The 24305-nt window shown below is 36.5% G+C and overlaps 1 protein-coding gene across 3 annotated transcripts in view; it reads right to left on the reverse strand.

Moving 5' to 3' along the window:
• The window catches only part of LOC129726787 (myb-like protein P), a 160601-nt gene that overhangs the window by 83021 nt on the left and 53275 nt on the right, over positions 1-24305 (reverse strand). For all 3 annotated transcript variants that reach the window (XM_055683879.1, XM_055683881.1, XM_055683880.1), the window contains exons 2-3: positions 10144-10485; positions 9377-9939 (exon numbers count right to left, since the gene is read on the reverse strand). In XM_055683879.1, coding sequence (XP_055539854.1) covers positions 9377-9939; positions 10144-10215 — 635 coding nt within the window. In that variant the 5' untranslated portion in view covers positions 10216-10485. The remainder of the gene's footprint in view (positions 1-9376; positions 9940-10143; positions 10486-24305) is intronic.

The following is a 24305-nucleotide window of genomic DNA, read 5'->3' on the forward strand; positions in this document are numbered from 1 at the left end:
AGAATCCAATAGGATTCTCTCATGATAATTCTCTGATACGATATTAACCATCCTTGATTTTACGTTTTCTATGGTCGAAATTTTCATGCATGTCAAAAACCCTGAAGGTTTAGCCAATATTTTGCAGTTTTTTTGCGAAAAGGGTATTTCAAAAATTAACCGGAGCAGATAGCATAAAGGTTACAGAGTCTTTTTTGATAAGCAAATGGTCGTGACTTCGAATCTTGTTGAGAGCAGACCGTTTTAGATATTCAAAGGGCTTAAGTATTAATGAACCCATGCTCCTCATCACCTCCACAACCACTTTACTTGGTCCAAATCTGATGGCTTTTTCACGATGGGGTAGAGAAGATGCTTCTATGCTATGCTTCTGAGGCAACGTCGCTCTCGCATCGATAGAACCGCAATACAAATACTCATCGTTCGGTTTTCGTAATGGAATACACTGAAGTCGCTTTTTACGCGGGGGACACATGCCGCGTAAAAAAAAACCGCGCAAAAAAAACCGCGAAAATTCCGGAATCCGCGTAAAAAAACGCGTAAATTCCGGAATCCGCGTAAAAAAAAACCAGCGTTAATTCTGCATTCCGAGTGAAGGGAAACCGAAATCCGCGCGAAAAAATACCGTCTAAATTGCGGAATCCGCGTAAATTCCGGATTCCGCGTAAAAAAGCCGCGTAAAAAGAAACCCGCGTAAAAAAAACCACGTAAAAAGCGACCTTAGTGTAACTTACGTGTACATTTGTACGTACGGTAGTGATGCTCACGCGTCGTCGCTCTCGCAATCGATAAAATAGTTTCACGATGTATACACTCGTCCCCCCTATGATCGCATCACTTATCAATGTGAATCCAGGCTAAGCTGAGCTGAGAAAATGGATTTTTCAAAAATGAACTTTCTGAGATATTTAATTTATATATTTTGAATTTTTACCTTTAACAAATTATATTTTGCAGTGCACATTTTTCGGAAGGATAAAATTACAAGCTAGTACTGTTCCGAAGACATCATATCAATCATGTAAACCGTCTTGGCTTCAATAATACTTTTAATCATCAGTACCATTTTCACGCAAGCCTTTTTCAAAAATTAGTCCTGAGCAAAACCAAATACTAACGGGTGAGTCATAAGTAACTGGACCAAATTCATGTCACGTTTTCAGCCACCCGCGCTAGAAAGAGACACAAACAGCTATATGCGCACCCTAAATAAACGGAGAAGATATTGTTACTTTCGAGCAACATTTTATTATATGTTTTAATGTAGTAGAACTACGTTTTGCTTTAGCCTACCACATACGAGTGTAAATTGGAAATCTGTAAACGGAAAGGGGACGAATTTTGTGCCTTTTAAAATGCTTATAAGTCAACCGATTTCCTTCATTCTTGCAGCAATCGCTTGGAAAATTATACATCCTTCTGCCCTAATGCAGAAAAATGTAGTTCAATTATGTGAACTATTCTGCCGTGATATAACAAAGTGACGTAAGTGCCATTTTTTAGAAAATTGGTTTTTCATGCCAATTTGTTCATTATTCGAAGACTTATCTTTTGGTATCTTCCTTTTCGTTTTTACTTATTCGTACGTTGCATAGAATAATAAAAAAAAACAAAGTGACGTAGGCACCATTTCAATACAAAAGAGACAAAAAATTCATTCGTTTTTGGGCCGTACTGAAAAACTGATCACTTGGATCTACGTCACAATGTCATCTCACGGCAGTATTGTACTATTGAAGATTGTCAAGCCTTGTTGGAACGAAAATTATGTCCTCTGATTGGTCGCTTGCTAGCTTTCTCTAGCAAGGTCGACAGAATAGTATACCTAGCTACTATCCGTAGTGAGTTGCAACAGCGCCAGTATCTGCGAGTTGCGCCAGTATCTGCTGGCTTGCCGAATTTGCTTTCGGCTTAAATAAATGACTTGCCCGGTTGGTCACATATCTCAGAAGCAGCGCGGTTCTTTTTAGTGTGCCCTAATTCCCCACTGCACATTAGTCCAGAAACCCCATTTTAGGGGGAAATTTGGGTCTAGAGCACTATAGCAATATTGTAGAGAAAAGCTTTTTTCTACAAAGTTGTTACATATGATAAAGCGCTTATTGAAAAATTATCAAAAACTAGGATGACCCAAATTTTCGATAAAATCGGGTATCTAACTCTTTTAAAAGTTATTATACAATATTATAGCTCCCACAATTTAAAGTACATTTGTAAAAAAAAATTTCTATCTTTAAAAATGATCGATTTATGTTGAAACAACTCATTTTTCGCTCTAACTTTTTTATTTAATTTTCACCTTTAATCTTCGAACGACTTTTAGAGTATTTTAAGAGAATCAATTTTCAATGACATCGTGAATATCTCGATTCTACTCAAAGTTATTAATGTTTTTTATGAAAAATATGCGTTTTTCATTGGTTTGTCATTCTTTTAAGGGCAAACATAAAAATATCTCTTGGTCTTGTCTCTACATATGGAGAAATTAAAAAAAAAATTTTTATTTTTCATATTTGTTTAAAGTCATTTAAAAAACATGGCAAAAAATTCAAAAATTTTATATATTATGTATGTAAAAATACAAAGATTGATTTTTGTTATTTTTTCTTAAAACTAGAAGTAATCACCTTTAATTTAATCCAAAAAGATCTAGAATCTATCAACTGGTTTGAAAGTTATCAATTTTTGAAATGAAATACATCGGATAGAGCTGTTTGTTATGGTCACCCTATTTCGGAATTGGTCACGCAAAGTGCTTCAACTGTGGTCAAAATTGCAGAGATTCATCTTTTTTGAAAATAATAAAACCTGTATTTTCCCGTTGAGTCGTTGGGGCGACTAGCTACGAAATAGGGTGACCATAAAAACGGCTTTATTCGATTTATTTTATTTACAAAAATTCATATGTTTTAAATCAGTTAATCGATTTTCGATCTTTCTGAATCAAATTGAAGGTAATTACTTCTAGTTTTTATAAAAAATACCAATCTGTGTGCTTTTACATACGTAATATACAGTAAGGCAGGCCTGTCCAACCTTTTTGAGACGCGGGCCAAATTTCACAATCCACAACAGCTGTCGGGCCAAAATTTAGAAAACTTTCAAATTTCAGCTAATTTTTCAGATTATATACAAATATATGTTAAAATATCATGCTGGTTGACTTTCATTTTGATTTTAAGCCAGTCCGTTTTAGATTGAAAGACCAGTTGAAGGTGATACCAGTTGAAGCTTACCATGATAAAAGTAAACTTACAAGCCACAGCCATAACAAATATGGAAAACAAACAATGATTTTTTGAAATTTTTCTCATAATAAAACAGGATTTATATCATATTATTATTATTATTATTATTATTTGCATTCTTCTGACATCAGGGTCTACATGAATATGACTTAAACTAAACAAACACGTTTGTGCGCAATAAGCGTTGTCTAAAACTATTTGTACTCGGAGAAAAGTCGAATAAGGTGTACACATTGTTAAATAAAGAGCACATCATACGTAAAGGTTCATTCTGACCATATTCGGTGCGTCTAAGATCTAACCTGATAAAATCAAAACTTCTTAGATTACGCGGTGGAACATTATTAATTGTTGTAGGATTTTAAAATTACGTGAGCTTGGAGAATCAATGGGAAATTTGAAACTATTGGTCTTTTTTCCAGAGCACGTGCCACATTGATATCAAAATCTGATACCGAAATCCGCAAACATGATCCTAAATTCTCGGCTGATAAAGATGAACGACAACTATTTTTTTACCACCTCCATTCTTCTGAAGTCGTTTTTCATTTTTGAAATGTTGATACCAAATGGAAGTTTCAACACACTAAAAACAGGATGTCATAACTCGTTAAATAAGTTTAAATTATACAAAGATGTTTTGTATCATAACAAATTACAATCCGAATACATCAACACGTGGGCCAAATATGAAACGTGTTTCAAACCTTAACGCGGGCCGCGAGAAAAGAAGCCGAGGGCCGGATGTGGCCGTACGTTGGACAGCCCTGCCTTAAAGGAACAAGTGAAAAATTTGCGTGTGGTTGTAACGGTCATTAATAGATAGCCGCACTCTCGTAACCAGCCTTCAAAAAAGTACAACCTTTTACTGGTGAATATACTCTACATCCATCCAAGCTAGCTGTTACGAAGCTGTCAAAAGCATATTGGCAACGAAGAAGTTTATAAATACGCTAACGCCTGCTTATTTGATATTGAATCGAAAGCGTTTCCGTACACCGATCGTTGTAAACCATTTGCTACTGTTCCGTTATAAGTTGTCATGTGTTGTTATAAGTTGCCAAATCAGGTTTTTTCAAGAGCATTTAATGAGCATTAAATTATTATGAACATTCTACAACAGATTATTGCTTGAAAATGCTGTTTCTGGCCATTGTTCTGCTAACATTTTTCTTAAGCTAGCAGAACAATATTTTTGAAAAAAATATATTTAATGAAAAATGCAACTAAGTTATTGTGACTGCTCGCATATGGAAGCATTCAATTGGTATCTAATCGTATCCAAAAGATTCTGATTGTTTCCAGAGAAAAATGTTTGAAAAAATTGAAGCTATTCATGTATTATCATATTTTTGAAAAAATTAATAAAATTATCATGAAAATCAGGTTTTCTCAAGAGCATTTAATGAGCATTAAATTATTATGACCATTCTATAACAGTTTATTGCTTGAAAATGCTGTTTCTGGCCATTGTTCTGCTAACTTTTTTCTTAAGCTAGCAGAACAATATTTTTGAAAAAACTATATTTAATGAAAAATGCACCTCTGCTCGCATATGGAAGCATTTAATTGGTATCTAATCGTATCAAAAGATTTTGATTTTTTTCAGAGGAAAATGTTTGTTGATACTTTTAAAAAATTTAGAAAAAATTAATAAAATTATCATGAAAATCAGGTTTTTTCAAGAGCATTTAATGAGCATTAAATGTTTTTGATCGTTATAGAACTGTTTCGAGGTTAAAAATGCTATTTTCGTATATTGTCTGCTAGCTATTTTCTTAAGCTAGCAAACAAGAGAATTTTTCAAAGAAATGATGGAGCATTAAACTCGGCGATATGGCAATAAATGAGCATCGAATGAGCATTAAATTTTTATGCTATTAACTCTTTGTTCGGCTGACTTTGTACTTCCAGCTTAAGGGACATCTATGAAATTAGATTCAAAGAGTTTGAAAACAAATCTTCCAAATAGATTGCTGTTTTTGGTTTACTTGTTGGCTTAAGCCGTTTCTAAAGCAGGTTAAGAATAACTTCGCTGACCTGGAACCCGGAAACTACCTTCCAGGCCTGAAGACAGACGTGTTATGACGAAAAGAAAAATCAGTAGCAAAATCGCTGTATTACGATACATGTACTAGAGATCAAACAGAATAGAACAAAACAGCATGCTTTACATCGCGCACAGGAAAAAACTAACACTAGTTTAATCACTGAAGTCCAGGATGACCGCAACGGCAATTGGCTGTTACATTTTTGCTGGTGTTACTACTGTCGCTGAAAAAGAAGCACTCCAGTCGCCTAACGGCTGTCGTACTACAGTACATTTTCTAAAGCTGCTCGAATTTTATTCCTTTTTGTGTAACTAATTTGTTACCAAAGGGATAACTTTTTGTTATTGCATTTAAAATAACAAGGAAAACATTTCGACACGTCACTGTGCTGAATCCTGAAGTCGAAGGGCGTGAAATGTTTCAAACGAGCATAGAGCCCGAAGTACACGAAGAAACAGCTGCTGCAGGAAATCCCTGGAAAGTGCCGAAAGCTGCGCCGTACGTTAAAACAGAAAAAGAGAGAAAACACGTGAGGATGGCCTATCGAGTCGTATTGGGCCATATTGTCCCAGTTGCTGTACAAAAATGGTTGGGAAGACACCACAGCTCAACAACTCAAATCCATGTGCCAAAAAGCATACCGCTAGGTGGTCCAGACACCATGAAGGCGAGGGTTCTGGGAATCTCGTGGAAGATTAAAAACTAGGAACCACTATCTGTCTAATTGTTCCCCACCTCAAATACACATTGTACGGACTTGTGAAAATGCGACGAAGAATTGAATTTAAAGAAACCTCTGGTTCAACCGTGTTTTCATTTCGCTCAGATACTTATGACTCACCCCTTAATAAATTAATGTTACATCTTTAGCCAACTCAAAAATAATATCTATAAAACATGCCCCCAGATGAACTACCAGATTTATTTGTTGCATTTGCCATGGACTACCTAAAAATTCCCGTATTTACCACTGGAACGTCTATCCTCCAGCTAGGCCTACATACACAAAGACATCTAGAATCGACTCTCGGACGAAACGAAGAAAAACGCACGTTACGATCAACCGATTTATTTATTTGATATTAATTTATTAAAACTCTTTGAACATACTTTTACGTCCTCCGCTTTCTCCATATTGGACATAAAAAATCATTATGAAAATCTATGATCCTAAGATACTATGAAATATTTAACATAAATAAAAAACAATGATACTCTGAAGGATAATCGAATAATTGATTCATTCAAACGGTTCCACGCAATTTTTCGTTTGTATCGACCAACATGGTGCCTTTTAATATATTCCAGCTCAGCTGTAACCGTTTCCATACAAGGAACAAAGCGGGGCCGAAAACAGCAGAAACTTAAGCGTGATTTTATGTTTGTCTTCATCGCCCGAAAAGCAATTAAATTCATGTTTACTGGCCAACCAACACCGCCGAAAAAATGTAGGTGTACTATTGAATCACTGTTTTTGTTACTGTAACGCTTGAACTCCAAAAACGACAGAAAATTATCGCTGTGGTGGTTTGTCGATTTATTATTTATTAAAAAAGGGTGTTATTGACGTGTGTCAACTGGCAAATAGAGACAAGCCACTCTTTCGGTCATGAGAGTTTTTTCGTTTCCATAATTGCGGTCAAAAACTTGAATGAATTTTATCTTTTCAGTATATTCACACGGTCGCGTATGCTATATTAAACCAACTAAAATATCATAGCGCACGATTATATTCAAGGTCAGACACTTTTTTTAGTCATCCGCAAACTCAAATGTGATCAACTACGCCCCATGTGCTCTAAAGCCATATGTGTGAAAAAAGTGGCAAAAACTGTCGTTTATAGCAGTGAAAAAGGACACAAAATGTACGTAGAGTGGAAAAAAATAGCGACTACACGTATTGCGACAGCCGGCCACACATGGCAATGTCATCACCGGAACAGGACAGAATAGCTCACGGGTACATCTCATGTGTGTTTTGAAAAAATAATTAGAGGACTATTTATGGATAGAATCTAAAGTTCTCACAAAAAATGTTGCCATTGGTTCATTATTCATAGTATCCGTAACAATATTTACATTAACAACGAGAACAAGCTTGCAATAGATTGTGACCAAAAAAGTTTATGATTTTCGCATTTGTTCCTGGAATGCCAGATGTCAACTAATCACTGCTAATATTTTACCACTTCACACTCCGAAATACTTTACCAGAGCTTCTGCTAGATATATTTGCGCAGTCTAACGATCCGGCTCGAGTGACACATTTTTCATCGGGCGTCGGCGCTCATAACATTGCGATGATTGCAATCGTTTTCGTTTTTTTTTTTCATCAGAAAGGATGTGTATTAAATTTCGTTTGCTCTGATATCGTTGGCAGATAATATACACATACACATAGTATGTGAGCACACTAAAAAAATAGATAGCCCAAGCCCCGCAGCAAAAAGGGGCGTTCGCACCAAGCGCGCAAAGCAATGAGGTAATCAATCTAGCCCCGAAGTGCCACGAGATGGTGTGTGCCCGAACGGTCTCTGTAGCCTGGCTGCTGAAATAGGAGCACATGAGCTGAGGTTCAGTGAGATAAGAAATTAATCAATGCCAACATGGGTGAGCTCGCGGCAAGACCTGATGCTCCCGACGGTCGTCCATGTTTCGTTACTTTTTCCCTTCAATGGCTGGTGGCCATTCAGCCTTTAATAGTTCACCCACCAATAAATTCTTTCATCGATAATTAATTACCAGCAGAGGTTTGATGTGGATACTTTCTTCTACTGTACAGTTTCCAATGAAAAGAACTAGCAAAAAGCTTTTAGATTAATTTGGTTAGGCAAACGAGTTAGTCGCTGACGCAGAAATTAAACAGAATATTTGCTTCGCACGCGTAGTGCTGAAATCGGAGCAAACATTTTCATCAGCGAAAAGCGGCCCCACAGTGGTGCAGTGCCGTTAGATGGCCAATGGAATCTAATTTGATTAGGCAAACCTCTTGAATATGTATGCTGCAGTAGCCTCACCCAAATGGGCACAACGTGGAAGCGTACAGAGTGCAGTAAACGCAATAAATGTGTGTGCCTAGAAGGCTGTGGTCGACATTGAGAAGCCGGTCGTAAACACGAACCAAATAAAGAAAAAAAATCCGTTCAGCAACACTGATGTCTACTACGCTTCTGCCTGATGGGCCACTAAGTGATTCAAATCGACGCGAAAGTGGAGTAAAGCTCAGAAAAAACGGCGTTCTTCGCACTATTGATATAACCCCATACACGGCGCCATAGATATATTCTACGAGCACAAGTTTGGTTAGTCTAACCACGATCAGGTAGTTGCACTCTCTAGCACGGATTACGGGCGCATTTAATTCGTATGCCGAACATGTTCTCGCGAACTGTTAATAAATTTTGCGACTCCGTTGGCTTTTATTGCCTTACACAAGTGGAGCATAGCGCGTAATGGCTGTAACACTATAAGTGAAATTGTGCAGTCCAGAATCTAAATCGAGTGCATGGAGTGGAGATAGATCTTCCAATATTATCCGTGCACTATCGATAAATCTGTTTTCCGAATGTTGTGGAAGCTGGAAACATGTAATTGTTTATCTCGAAACAATATCGTTTTCAACCCACTGCTCTCCAGTAAATAATTATACTCTGCTGAATTTCGATAGAAGTGGCGTGAAAAATGTTTTTTGAATTTTTTGTTATTTTGCATAGGTAGGCACGCCTTTTTTGTGTTGTACGACTCAGTCAAAAGTGTCTGTTTAAAATAAATCTCTCTTTTATACCTTTATTTAAACGTTTCATTTCATAGTTTCAACCCTTTAAAGTTTCAATGTGCTTTCTAAGCCTTTTGTGCCAGGTTAAAACAATATTGACGCTATTCTGAACTTTAACTGAACTCTGCGTTATTCACTTCTCATTCCATTGTTGGTTCTACAAACGATCTAATTCTTTTGTTGCAATTATTCCTGCAGTATTTTCGGTTCAACAAGTCCGTATAAATGTCACCATACGTTGCTTTTGCTGAGAGTGCGAGTGTATAACGATCAAATAATGTAAAAAACATCAAAAGACTTACCCAGAATTAAGACTCTTCCGCGCCTCCTTGCCCCGTTCCAGGACCAGCGCATGGGTTATCAATTCCGTCTGAGGGTTGGACTGCTTTCGGTACGCGGCATCGTTTCCGTTGGTACTGTTTTTCAGGTTGTTCTGTACCAATTTATTTTTCACATCGTCCACGCTGTTATTATTAATGTTGTTGTTATTGAGTTGGTTTAGCTTCTGCTGTTGCCGCAGGAGTTGCTGTTGCGATTGGGGGTGTTGCTGGTTGGGCGACTGAAGCTGCTGCTGCGGCTGTTGTGCGGGGTTATTATCGATATTGTTATTGATGTTGTTGTTGTTGTTGTTGCTACTACTATTGTTCGTAGTCGTTACAGGGCCGTTGTTCTGTTGACTTTGGTCTTTCTTTTGCTCAGATCGCTGCAAGATAAACTGTACATCACTCGAGTATTCGCCCCATTTCATCAGGATCTTGAGCGGATTCTCGTGCGGTGCCAGAAGCCGTTCGTTGTTACGCCATCGTTCGATAAGGGTGAAACGACCGGTTTTCCCGGTGGCATGTGCCAGGGCAAAAACAACGTCCTAGTTTCGAGCCAGTTCCGGTGCCAACGGATGTCACGAAGGGATGCATGGTGGGAGTTGTTGGCAAAGACAAAAGAAAAAAAAAGAAAAAAAATCCCATCAGAAAGCAAGCACACCGTGATGATTCATGATGACCTTTTTGCCGTAAACAGGTCGAAGAGAGACAATGATGTCGGAAAGACATTGAGAGTGATAATAGCTTACCTGGCAAGTGGTGACTTCCGTCACTCCACAAACGATGCGCTGTATTCCTTCGACCCATACCTTCAGTTCCATCTTCGCGGAATGCCGCTCGCACCGCACCGCAGTGGGAGGGGTGGGTGGCTGGCCGGCTGGATGATCGACGGAATTCCTTGTCGGCCTCCGAAGGAAAAAGGAGTACGCCTATTTGTCTTCCCTTCACGACAGTGTCAGCCCCGTTCCAATGTACTGACGGCACTCGCAGGATTCGTTTTTCTTTGTCATAATATTACCGCACTCTCACTCACTTGCTGCTGTACTCAAGAGGGACTTCGAGGTCTCGGATCGATTCACTCTGCCGTCATTCTGTGAAGTAGGCAATCAATTATTTCTTGATAGCATATAGCCTTATCTGGTCGACAAGCTGTTTTTCGCAACTCGAAAGAATTAGAGGGGGATGAAGGGGGTGGTGAAGACTCGAGAGAACCTAGCGAGACGATTAACGGTGACACCCGCCCGGGGGACGCAGTGGATTCGGTTTAATTTAGCCCGCGCAAGCAAATATTTGTACTGCCAAAGTAGGTGTGGGAAATTGGAAGTAAAAGTTGCTTACTTGCGTGATTGATTTATTCCAGCGGGGCGGCCAAATCAATCATCAGGATTCCGCTCCCGAGGGATCGGAAGTAAGTCAAACGTGGATGGAAATTGCTACTGTCGACGAGGCGGAAAATGGGAAGTGTTACATGTTGATATGCAGAAAATCGGGCCGTCACATTTTCGGTTTCGTTTATTTTTTCTATTTTTGAAGTGATTTATAATTCGCCTAGAGCTGATGAAGTCGAGAGCGATAGGCTTTATAACCAAAGTGATGAATAATGTAAAATCGAATACTAAAAAGCAAGATCTTTTATTGCGATTTGCATGCACATAGCATATCGTTGCCAAACTCAAAACACGTAAATATAAGAAGAATTATAATTTTATAATTCAATCGATAAGTTTTAAAAAAGACAAGAAGATTAAACAAAAAAAATCAACACAAAAAACAACAAAATTAATCAAAATGGACGCGCATTTAAGAGTAATTTTGCACAATAAATCCTTTATTTCCCTCAATTTGTGAAGGATTTTTAGTATAGCACATAATGTTTTTAGTGAAGAATAATAATTCAAAAACAAAACTCTTCGAGCAACAATTTTTTCGTAGTGTTGTGAACCCTAATAAAAAATGCTGACCAAGATTACCTAAATTAAACGAAATGGTATTAAAAAAATATTATTGGACTATTGAAATCGGTTAAACACATCAACAGTCATAAAGAAAAAAATAAATACACTTGCAGTGTTGGATGATTTCTCGTATTTGCGCATTGATTTGAATTGTTGTATGATGTTATGTTACGTCATTAAGATCTGCAGACACTCTTTTTGAAAAAAGAACGGAGAAAAACTGGAGAAATTTCTTTGTCGGTGATTCCGAAATTTTTTTGCGTGAGCTAGTGTTTTTAAAGTGGCGACAAAAATAAATACACTATTGAAATATATATACAAAACAATCCAAATTAGCTTTATTTCTCTACATATTGTTAGCAAAAAGATTTTTTACGTTACAAAACTCACTTTCAAAATTGTGTGGCCTGTTTTTTGTTTTGTAAAGCCATATTTAATATTCGTGGAATGTTTACCCCCAGGTTTTCATGAGTAGAAGCTGAACTAGCATTTCACGCTGCCTGTCCGACGTTCCATAAGTCTGTTTTATTCTTTGGATGATGCTTTGCAACCTAGACCTAGAATCTTCCATAGAACTTCTAATGGATTTAAATTAGGAGTCTGCGCTGGTCAAACTAACAATTTTATATTTCCGTTTGAAAATCATCTTCGTGTTTCCAATACTGTATGTTTAGGCGGCATCCATAAATTACGTAACGCTCATAGGGGGGAGGTGGAGTATGCTTGGGCGTTACGATTTGTTACACAGGGGAGAGGGGGAGGTGAGTTCAGCGTTACGTAACGAAAAATCTCTGGAGAGACTCTCAAAAGCGAGCATTTTTATCAAGGAAATCCTTCTGCAGCGTTACGTAATTTTTATGGGGGGGAAGGTGTTGGTGTTACGATTCGTTACACATGGGGGGGTGGGGGTCCAAAAATTGGGTTTTTTGCATTACGTAATTTATGGATGTCGCCTTAGGACTTTATGTTTGAGTTTATTCCCAGGCTCTTCAACACAAAAATCCCCAGACTTAATAACCACTGGTCTAAAGCTACGTTAATATCATAGACTATAGCACGTCATACGCTGTTAGAGTGATAGCCTGCAGGAGGATAAGATAAGGTCAATAAGGAAGGAAGTAGCTTATTAGGTCTGAAGAAGAAGACGATATCACGGAGCAGGTTACTTCTCAATAAGTAGCACTGCAAAAGGGTAAAAAAATAAATAAAAATGTGCAAACAGCAAAAACGTCCGGACAATGCCTCAAAAGATCAAAAACTACTGATCGCAGTAGGGTTCACACGAAAAACACTAAAGTTTCACACAGATTCTACTATAGGCTTTCTCATAATGGAATCGTGGACGTTCTCCGTAAGACATTCTCCAGACTGTCCCATATTCAGGAGCCATTAATGAGAATGCAGTGAGAATCCATCGAAATCCAAATATCTAATATCTAAAGTATTCTCAGAATATCTAAAGGATTCTCAGAATTGGAAACGATCAGATTCACTTTAGCTGGTTCGCATAGATTTTGAAAGTCACTAGGAAAAGTATTATGAAAATCGTAAATTCAAGAATACGCATCCTCATCATATGCCACCAGATAGGGAAAGAGAAATCGTGTCTAGTGCTAGTGTAATTAAAAGAATGATTGTTATATACCATTCCGTTCCTTGGAATATCCTTTACCCAGTTATGTATAGCTAGGGCCGGATTTAGAAGGTGGGGGGCCCGGGGCAAGTTTGTTTGTGAGGCCCTCTTTTCTTAAAACATGTAGAGGTAACGTTCTGGAAGGTGACGAGCAAAAAAAAGGTCGCCTCAGGACTAGGAGGGCCCCTTGAGTCGGGAGGCCCAGGGCATTTGCCTCCTTTGTCCACCCTCAAATCCGAGCCTGTGTATAGCTCTTTACTTTAAGGCCAATTCCGGGGAACCAGCAAGTGTTCGGAATTTGAATCAAAGCCAATTTCTAAATTCTCCTTATTTTCATGTCCAAACCGTGTTTAAATCTATATGAATAGCACTTAATTGCAACAACAATAAAATAACCAACATGCTAAGCCATTAAGATCGATAAAAAAAGTTAATTTTTCGTTGATTTTTTAGTGCAAGAAGTTATATTAAGAAGTTATAGCTTAAGAGTTCGAAATTTGATGCATTACGGTATATAAGAGTAGGGTGTCCCAAAAGAAAATCGATGTTGCAAAAGTCAAGGTGCTCAACCCCAATTTGAAAAATGAGGTTATTTACAGTAATTTTGTGGCACATTTCGACTTTCTAAACAAATGTATACAGGTTGCCCAAACGCCATCTATAAAAAATGACTTGTTCAAGCTAAAAAACCTCTTTTTTGCCCTTTTTCCAATTCTGTCGAATTCTCACATATTTCCGTATAATTTTTATTTTTGTAGAGTTATTTTTGAATATTTTGCATGGTTTTTTTCCTCCTTGTGGACTCATCACTGCGATCAGAGACATTTTGATCTATTGTGATATTGCCCAGGTGTTTTCTGTACTCCGCACTTCATTTTATTGGCAGTATCATTATTGAAGTGAATGATACGCTTTTTTTTATTTAAATCCGTGCTTGTGAGTGAGAGTTTACCCTTTCATTTCAAGCTGCTCTACTATACCGCCGAGCCTCTTTTCTATCCTACCAATATCGCCAAATTACAATTTCCTGAACTGAGGCTACACCCAACGTTCCTCTCTGGCCAGGTTTATTCTGAGAGGGACTTATTATGTCAAGAGGAAGGAGTCTTATCGAAACCTCGTTCCTCGTGCCAATATCGCCAATTACAATTCCCTGTAGAGGGTAAATATTTCTGAAATCAGTTTTATTATAAGAAGGACTTATTTTGTCAAGAGGAAGGAGTCTTATCGAACCTCGTTCCTCCTACCAACACCGTGTCACAATCACAATTCCCTGATGAGGCATTCAATGCTACACCTCTGGTCAGGTTTATTATAAGTAGGACTTATATTTTTGTCAAGAGGAAAGTCTTATCGAAACCTCGTTCCTCCAGCCAAGACCACGTCATAATTACAATTCCCTGAAGAGAACTATTATACGTTACTCAGAACAGTTTTATTATAAGAGGGACTTTTTTTGTTAGGATGAAAGTCAGCAAGGGTACTATAGAACTCAGCTTGAAGGAAGGGTATGTAGTAGAGAGCCTGAGAATGAACCCATGTTAAAGTCCTTTGACAACCAAAAGGCCTGGTTCTACTAAGATTCGAACCCACGACCACTCGCTTATCAATGCGGACCCTGTAGCCTTGCGGCTACGAAGCTCTCTTTTTGCGTGGTTTAGTTTGTTTTAGATAAAACACACCTAAACACATATATATATATAAAATTCTTTCGGTCAAGAGCTGAAATGTTTACTGCGAAGCGGGCTCAGAGATTGGCATCTTTACATATGATGGAAAACTAAGAATTTTTTACAAATATGTCAAATAACTTTTCTTCAAATAAAGTTTCTTCTTTCAAGATAACCTGAAATTTTGTCGAAAATACCTTGCGTCTATCTCAATCTGATTAAAAAGTCAATTTTCCATCTCACTTATTGGTGGATTGACCACCTATCTTTCTACATTAAAAAATGCATTTTTGGAAATCCGTAAACTTCTCCGAACCTACGTTATTACTATAATCAATATTTGAATCTCTATATAATTACTCGCGCAACACCGGCAAAATAAAATATTGTGCAATGGAGATTTTAGGCTTTAGTGGCGTTTTTTTGCAAAAATGAGTAGTTTCATCACATGTAAAAATGGCAATATCTCAACTTTCCAGTAAGATATCGAAGATCTTTTTTCTATATAAATTTTTGTCCGGCTTTGGAGTAAAAGTTTCAGTTCTTGACTGGTTTTTTCTATGCGTATGAAGTGAATCAAACAATTATGGGTTTTGTGAGTCAAGTAACTGAATGCGATGCTAAACCTAAACCGTGTAAAATATTTAAAAAAACCTACAAAACAAAAAAATATACGGAAGTGGGAATCGAAATTACTTTTTGGCAAGCTGTGAATTTTTGTTTAGAAAGTCGAAATGTTCTAGGTACACAAATACTATAATAACATTACACTTGTCAACACAGGTGCACTCCAAAAGCTCAAACCGGAAAAAATGAAAGATTATAGCTATTAAAACGTTTCTCAGAAGAGCATGATATTTGATACGGTTTTGTATGTTCCCATATGTTTTTGATAACAAAATTGAATCTTAATGAGTTGTACTGTTTGGAATGCTATCTAATTTTGTAAGAAAGCTGATATTTTAGTAACACAGTTTGATATGGGTCTGATATTGGTAGAATATTTTTTGTTATAATTTCTGTTATTCTAACACCTAACGGGAGCAAATTTAAAACACAACCTAAAAGGTTTTTTGCATAACAAACTAACAGCTTCTGTTATATTTTTGTTTTGTCTTTCTGATCGGGTAGCCACTATTTTTTGCAGAAACCTGAATAAGTTTTCTTGTGAACATAACGTTGCAGCAACGAACACGACGAGCAATTACTATGCGAACTTTCATTTAGGGGGTTATATACCTTTTTGGTCGAGAAAAATGAGGGAAGAACTAATAAGGTATATAACCCCTTAAGTTGACACCAAAATTCATAGAAATGGTTGAATAACTATAATCTGTCATTTTTCCGGTTTAGAGCTTTTGGAGTGCACTATTTTTCATTTTGTCGACCAGTGTCATTCAAGTTTTTTAAACAACCATTCGTTTTGAATTTTCTTATATTGTAGAATATATTACAAAGTATTTTCTGGGTCCCTTTATGAGAAAAGATTCCCCGCCTATTATCAGCAGCTTAGATAAGCTAAACGCAGGCACTTAGATCTCTAAAGATCTGCGCTATTTATAGAGAAAAGTCTGCGTTTGTGTTACACACCGGAGTAGGTAATACTTTGTAACAACAAGGTTCTATAATATAATAATATAATTGTAATGTGTAGAACCACAATAATTAACATTTTTCATAACACATATCACATCCTATTTCCAGATTAAATCGAACTGTTTACAGATGCGTGCATCCAAGGTTGCAAGATATTTCAAAATGAAATATAAAAATTCCTAATTTGGGTTTCAGAGATATCAATGAGGTTTTCCACATGCGATTCACACAGATTCTGTCTGTATCGTGAAAACGATTCCTCTTAAGATCCTGTCACCAAGTTATAGATATTCTGGGAATTCCGACTCAGGATTCTCTGAGTGTTAGTTAGGAGAACATAAAAAGTATATCATTTTAATTTTGGAACAAATAGTTTGAGGAATCTTTCGACTACGTTCCTTTCCGCAACTCCTAACCACATCATAGATCATTATGAAATTTGAGTAAGGTTGAATAGACCAGAATCAAGCTTGAAAAAATCACACTATGAATGTTATAAGTATTTACGATCGGTCACACTTCCCGGACGAACACATACGATTCGCATAGATTCTCTAGGATTCCTCACATTAGATTCCTGAGCGTCCTTGAAAAGGATTCCTGAAAAAGAATCCTCAGGAATGCCCTGTATATGGATCTAGGATTCTTGAAATAAGAATCGTGAGTGGAAATCCTCCGGATCGTGTTTGCGATTCCTTTCACGATTCCGTCACTAAGTTATAGGTATCCTGGGGATGGATTCTCTGCGTGTTAGTAAGGGTTGTTTAGGGTTTGCTATACTCCCGGGAAACGGGAAAGAACAACCTCATTTCCCAGGAATGTCAAACAAATTTTATTAATACACTAAAGTCGCTTTTTACGCGGGGGATACGTGCCGCGTAAAAAAAACGCGTGAAAAAACCGCGTAAACTCCGGAATCCGCGTAAACTCTGGAATCCGCGTAAAAAAACCATCGTTAATTTTGCATTCCGAGTGTAGGGAAACCGAAATCCGGGCAAAATAAATACCGCGTAAATTCCGGAATCCGCGTTAAAAAAACCGCGTAAAAAACCGCGTAAAAAGCGAACTTAGTGCCACTTGATCGCAATAACAGTGGCGTCGGGTCCACCTGTGCATCATGTGCACTGCACAGGTACCCTATTTCCTAATATCCGGAGCATATGCAATTATCGAAATATTATAACATATAAAAACAGGTAAGCATACTAGCGAAACCCTTCAATTTGAAGCATCAAACACTTTGACTTGATTTTCTTATTTCATTTGAGGAAAAAGAGCTTGAATAAATGTTTGGTGCTCAAAGAGAAAATATGGAAAATGTTTAAATTCAAATCTCACAACCAAATAAAGTGAATACTTTGTTCGTAAACAATTTAACATATTTAGTGCACCCAGGCAAAGATTGCACATAAATCAGATTTTCGATCAGTTTGTCGAAGCATTGATTAAAATTTTCTTTTTTCCTATCTGCACTAGTACGACGAAGAATATACTTGGTCTGTCACATTCTTGCTAACTTTATTTCCATTATTAAGCACTTATGAAAGACCCCAATCATCTTTAATATTTGTTGGTCTTATAAATATACACTTCTTCTCAATACGCGTAATTATCTAAATTGTTTGGATTTCAAGTAAGTAATCATTTTCAGCTTCTAAGTGATCGAATAAAATTTACTTAGGACGAAATTGAAACCATCACGAGAAGAAAAAGGTAATAAGGTTATTTTAGGAAAACGCAGAGATTGATTCGTACCTCATTAAATTAAATGATGTTGATCGAAATGCAAGCAAGGATGAAAATTATCCCTCTCGTTCTTTTTTTCGCAAGACGACAGCTCATTTAATAAGCACGATTATGAACAACTTTGTACGGTGGACTTGAAGACCTCAAGTAGTACTACAACATTGTCGAAGAGAGTATTTCTCGTACTCAAACACCGGAGAGGACATTCTGTCAAATTATCGCGATAATTTTTTTCAAATTTGCTCTCACGGTTCCGGTGTTTGAGTACGAACAATATACTATTAGACAAAGTTTTAGTATCTACTATTTGAGTATTTCAAGTTCGTTATGCAAAGTTGTTCAGAAATGTGCTCATAAAATAAGCTATCGGCTTGCGAAAACAAAATAAATGTTAACTCCCATGCACTTTTCGTGTTCCTTATGAGCCCCATACAACTGTGTAACTTTTCACATCGATCGGGGAAACGCCCGAGTTGCGCCCGATTTTTAAAGTTTCCTTACGATTTTATATGGGAAAATCCACTTTTTCAATACTTATTCTCTAGAGATGTCAAGTTGGCTTTTAAAAAAATATCAATACATGATATTTGAAGGAAATTTTCCTGGAAAAAACTCTTCTTAAGACCGTAAGGAGCTACGATGCTTGTAGAAACAGCTAATCACCCCAAACTGTTTGAATGTCTGACGGACGGCTCACCACTGGATTTTTCCAGCAACACTGCTACAGTATGCTGCTATTGCAAACTTGCTTAAGTATAAGAAATAATTTCGCGTGGAATTAATTTTCAAAGTGTGATTTTTGCTCATAGTATCTTCGGGGAAGCCTCCAAGATAAATTCAAGCGATATCATTTCACATCACATGGTTGAATTTGCAACAGCAGCATGCTGCAGCAGTATTGCTGGTAAAATTCAATGGTGAGCTGTCCGTCAGATATTCAATCAGTCTGGGATAAATATCTTTTTTCACAAGCAAGGTAGCGCCTTGCGGTCTTCAGAAGAGTTTTTCCCAGGAAAATTTCCTATAAATATCATGTATTGATATATTTTTAGGAGTCAACTGGACATCTCTATATAAAAAGTTCTGAAAAAGTAGTTTTTCCCATATAAAATCGTATGGAAGCTTTAAAAATCGGGCGTTTCACCGATCGATCTGAAAAGTTACACAGTTGTTATAGACCCATAAGGAACACGAAAAGTGCATGGGAGCGAAAAAATAACACCATCGCTTTTTGCTATATAACAGTGTCCCAGTCTAATGTCCTTACCTATGTCAATTGAAAGTATTAAAATTTTTCGTACAACAATAACAACACAAATGAAGCAACACTTCTTCAGCAGGTAGAAAATTAGATGCACAACTCTGCGATTTCAAGAAAACAAGGCATATTTTGCTTAACATTCACAATTAACTTACCATGTAGAGTATGTGTGTGATTTATAAACTTGAGCAGCACATTGAATGAAAATTAGACAGTTTTAAACTCTATTTCCAAGAAGAAGAAGCCATGAATGGAACCGAGCCATTTCTAATGAACGGAATAATTTTTGACAGAATGAAACTAAAACAAACTTAAACATAAAAAGACGAAAAGACCTCCTTGTTGTAAAGGAAAAGGAAAAATAGTTTTTTTTTTTATTCTAATTGTTATTAATAAAATAAAGGACCAATCGCAGAGAGCATAACGGGGCCGGAATTTCTGTTGGAGTAGGGAAAAGCCTGCTTGAGTAGAATCAATAAATATTTCTGCTCAAACAGGCATAAAAACCCTCTCATCTTTTCATATATAACAATACAATTACAAATAAATAACAAATCACAGCACTTAAAACTAGAAAATCTTCAAAAATATGATTCTTGCAGCTTTAAGAGTCCAAAATAATGACTTCAGGAGCATTCACATTCTAGTTGAGCCCGTTGAGCACATAAAATCTAAAAAGAAAACAAAAATGTACTAAATAGGAACATCAATGAATTTAAGAAAGGAATATAGAAGACGCATATAAGGGAAATCTAAATTTGCTAAGACATCACGAACAGGGACATTAGGTTGCTTATTCCGAGCTTTAAGAGAATTTTCTAAATTCGATCTAGCTTCACGATATAACGGACATGACCAAACAACATGTTCAATATCGTGGTAACCCTCGCCACAGGTGCAAAGGTGATCCTCAGTGAGTCCTATACGACGAAGGTGAGCATTGAACCAGTAATGATTGGACATAAGCTGAGACATCACACAAATGAAATCACGACCTACGTCCAATTTCTGGAACCAAGGTCTTAAAGAAACTTTAGGAATAATGGAATGACACCATCTTCCTAGTTCCCCATTGTCCCAAGTATTTTGCCAGTTCATGAGCGACCCTCGACGTATAGAACCAAAAAATTCATTAAATTGAATAGGTCTTTCATATATGTCACCATGTACCGTGCCGAACTTAGCTAATGAATCTGCCATCTCATTGCTCTCAATTAAAGAGTGAGAAGGGATCCATACTAATGTAACTTGTGATGCAATTTCGGATAAAGTACTCAAATGGTCGCGTATTCTATTTAAAAAATACGAAGAACTCTTTATACTTTTTATCGATCGGAGAGCTTCAATAGCACTGAGGCTGTCCGTAAAGATGAAGTAATTGTCTTTAGGCAAATTTTCAACAAAACTTAATGTGTACTGAATAGCAGCCAGCTCTGCGACATAAACAGAAGCAGGGCTTTCGAGTTTGTAAGCGACGGATAAATTATTGTTATAAACACCGAAACCGGTAGATCCATTAAGAAAAGATCCATCAGTATAAAATGAATTATTACAGTTTATATTTTGATATTTTTCACGAAATAGATTTGGAATCTGTTGTATACGTAGTTGATCTGGGATACTACGAATTTCATTCAACATGGATGTATCAAAAAATAAGTTAGAATCAAAAGTATCTAATGAGTAAATATTATTTGAAGAATGTGATGCAGGGTTAAAATTTTGAGACTTGTAATTGAAATATACAGTCATGAAACGAGTTTGAGATTGAAGTTCCACAAGTCTTTCAAAGTTATTTATTATCATTGGGTTTAAAATTTCACTTTTCACAAGAATGCGAGAAGCGATAATTAGGAAACGTTCTTTTAAGGGGAGAACGCCCGCTAATACTTCTAAACTCATTGTATGAGTTGAGTGCATACAACTTAAAGCAATGCGCAAACAGCGATACTGTATTCGTTCCAGTTTTATTATATGAGTTTTTGCGGCAGAACAAAAACAAAAACATCCGTATTCCAGTACTAATAGAATTGTAGTTTGATATAGTTTAATAAGGTCCCCTGGGTGCGCTCCCCACCATGAACCAGTTATTGTGCGCAAAAAGTTAACTCTTTGTTGACATTTTCGAATTAAATATCGAATATGACTTTTCCAAGTGCATTTTGAGTCAAACCAAACACCAAGATATTTGTGAACTAAAACTTGAGCTATGGGTTCTCCCACTAACATAAGTTGGAGCTGAGCTGGTTCATGTTTTCTAGAAAAAACCACGAATTCAGTTTTTTCAACTGAAAATTCTATACCTAATTGTATCGCCCAATTGGTTAAGTTGTTCAAGGTATCTTGTAAAGGTCTTTGTAAATCGGATGCCCTGGGACCTGTGGCAGAAATCACACTATCATCAGCAAATTGTCTAATAGTACATGAATTTGCCAAACAGGCATCAATATCATTAACATAAAAATTGTAAAGTAGTGGACTTAAACATGAACCCTGTGGAAGACCCATGTAACTTAATCTAAACGCTGACAAACTACCATGAGAAAAGTGCATTTGTTTTTCTGATAAAAGATTGTATAAAAAATTATTGAATTTGGGAGGAAGTCCTTTTTGATGAAGTTTATCAGAAAGGACATTTATAGAAACAGAATCAAAGGCTCCTTTAATGTCTAGGAATACAGAAGCCATTTGTTCTTTTTGAGCAAATGCAAGCTGGATTTCTGTTGAAAGTAATGCAAGACAGTCATTTGTTCCTTTAGTTCTACGAAAGCCAAACTGGGTATGTGATAATAAATTATTACTTTCGACCCAATGGTGTAAACGATATAAAATAATTTTTTCAAATAATTTACGAATACAGGAAAGCATCGCAATCGGACGATATGAATCATGATTAGAAGCAGGTTTTCCAGGTTTTTGGATAGCAATTACCTTTACTTGTCTCCAGTCATGTGGAATGATGTTTAATTCAAAAAAATTGTTGTATAAATCTAACAACAGTTTTTTAGCATTGTCAGGTAAATTTTTCAGTAAATGAATTTTAATTTTATCTAGACCAGGGGCATTATTATTGCAAGTAAGAAGGGCAGTAGATAGTTCGGTAATTGAAAATGGTAGTTCCATTACTGATTGTTCAGAAAAAACATCACGAGTAATTTTTTGAGCAGAAACAGTGTGTGGACAAACTTTTTTTGCGAAATTTAATATCCATTGATTTGAATATTCTTCTTTTTCATTATCCACAACTCGATTTCTCATTCTCCTAGCAGTGTTCCAAAGAGTACTCATGGATGTTTCTCTAGAAAGCTCATTAACAAAACGTCGCCAATAACTACGTTTTTTGGCTTTGATCAAGTTTTTGAACATGGATTCTAGCTTTGTATATCGTACAAAGTCTTCGATTTTTCCTTTTTTCCGAAAAACCTTATACACCCTAGATTTTTTAATGTAAATTTTTGAGCACTCTTTGTCCCACCAAGGAGTAGGAGGTCGTCTTTTAGTTGAAACGCCAAGATATTGTTTCTTTTGGGCTAGTATTGCGGAATTCAAAATTAAACCCGCAAATAAATCATATTTTTCAAGTAGCGGAAGGTGTTGTACTGCCTCTAGAGCTTCTGTAATTTTTGTTTTATAAATTTCCCAATTAATATTTAATGTAAGGTCATACGGAATGTCGACTGATGGAGTAATTTTTGGCCCTTTGTTAATTGAAATTAAAATTGGTAAATGATCACTACCATGAGGATCGCAAACAACCTTCCAGGTGCAATCTAATCGCAATGACGTTGAACATAATGATAAATCTAATGCGCTTGGACGAGTCGGTGGTTTCGGAACACGTGTCATGTCTCCATTGTTTAAAACAGTCATATTGAAATTGTCACAAAGATTATATATCAAGGTGGAGCGATTATCGTTGTAAGATGAACCCCAAGCTACACCATGTGAGTTAAAATCTCCCAATATTAAACGCGGTGAGGGTAGAAGTTCAAAAATGTCAGAGAGCATTCGTTGTCTGATTAGTGCTTTAGGAGGGATATATACAGAAGCAATGCAGAGATCTTTGTCATGTATTTTAATTTGACAAGCTACAGACTCGATGCCTTGAATTGAAGGTAAGTTAATTTTATAAAAAGAATAACATTTTTTTATCCCTAAAAGTACACCTCCATAAGGAGCATCTCGGTCTAATCGTATGATATTGTGATTATTAAAATTGAGATTGATATCTGAAGTGAGCCATGTTTCACAAATAGAAAACACATCACATTTCAAATTATTAATCATAGCTTTAAACGAATCTAGTTTTGGTATGATACTCCTGCAATTCCATTGTAAAACATGTATAAAATCATTAGTTTCGGACGATAAGTTAGTCATCGAAGGATATTAATGTTGAAATGAGGGGCCATTGAAAGGTAAGCTGCTTTAAAAATGTTTTGAAAACAGGGAGTAGTGAAAGAATAATTTTTTTAGAGGGTCCGGTATGTTTAATGATTCAAGGATCCAATTTATTACAGTAGAAAATTTCAGAATTCCTGATTTTGTTTGATTAACTGAAGGTGTGAATGAGTTATTACAGTTTTTGGGTGATAGTGGTGGGAATTCTTGTGTTGAATTTAGGTTTAAAATTTTAGGAGGAGTTTGATTCAAATTTTCAACATCATGATTGGATTTGGGAATATTAACTTTTTTATTAAGTGTTATTTTAGGACCTTTGTTGGGAAGTTTCGGAGGAGAAAGATTTTTTCTTTTTCTAGACCCACCAGGATTAGAAAAAGAAGGACCAGCAAGAGGAATGTCACAGTCTGTCTCATCAGAGGACAATAAATCATAAATATTTGAAGAAATGAGAGTACTTGCTTCGGATTTTTTGAGGAGATAAGAATAATTACGTTTAGAGTGGTCTTTAAGAGACCGTTTCATTTTATTTTTATGATGAATGTATAATGAACATTTTGTTAGTTCATGTTGATTTTCACCACAATAATAACAATTATTATTCTCTTGATTGCAAGATTCATCAAGATGATTCCCCCCACATTTGCCG

Source organism: Wyeomyia smithii, chromosome 3, assembly GCF_029784165.1.
Source record: "Wyeomyia smithii strain HCP4-BCI-WySm-NY-G18 chromosome 3, ASM2978416v1, whole genome shotgun sequence".
Taxonomy (NCBI): domain Eukaryota; kingdom Metazoa; phylum Arthropoda; class Insecta; order Diptera; family Culicidae; genus Wyeomyia; species Wyeomyia smithii.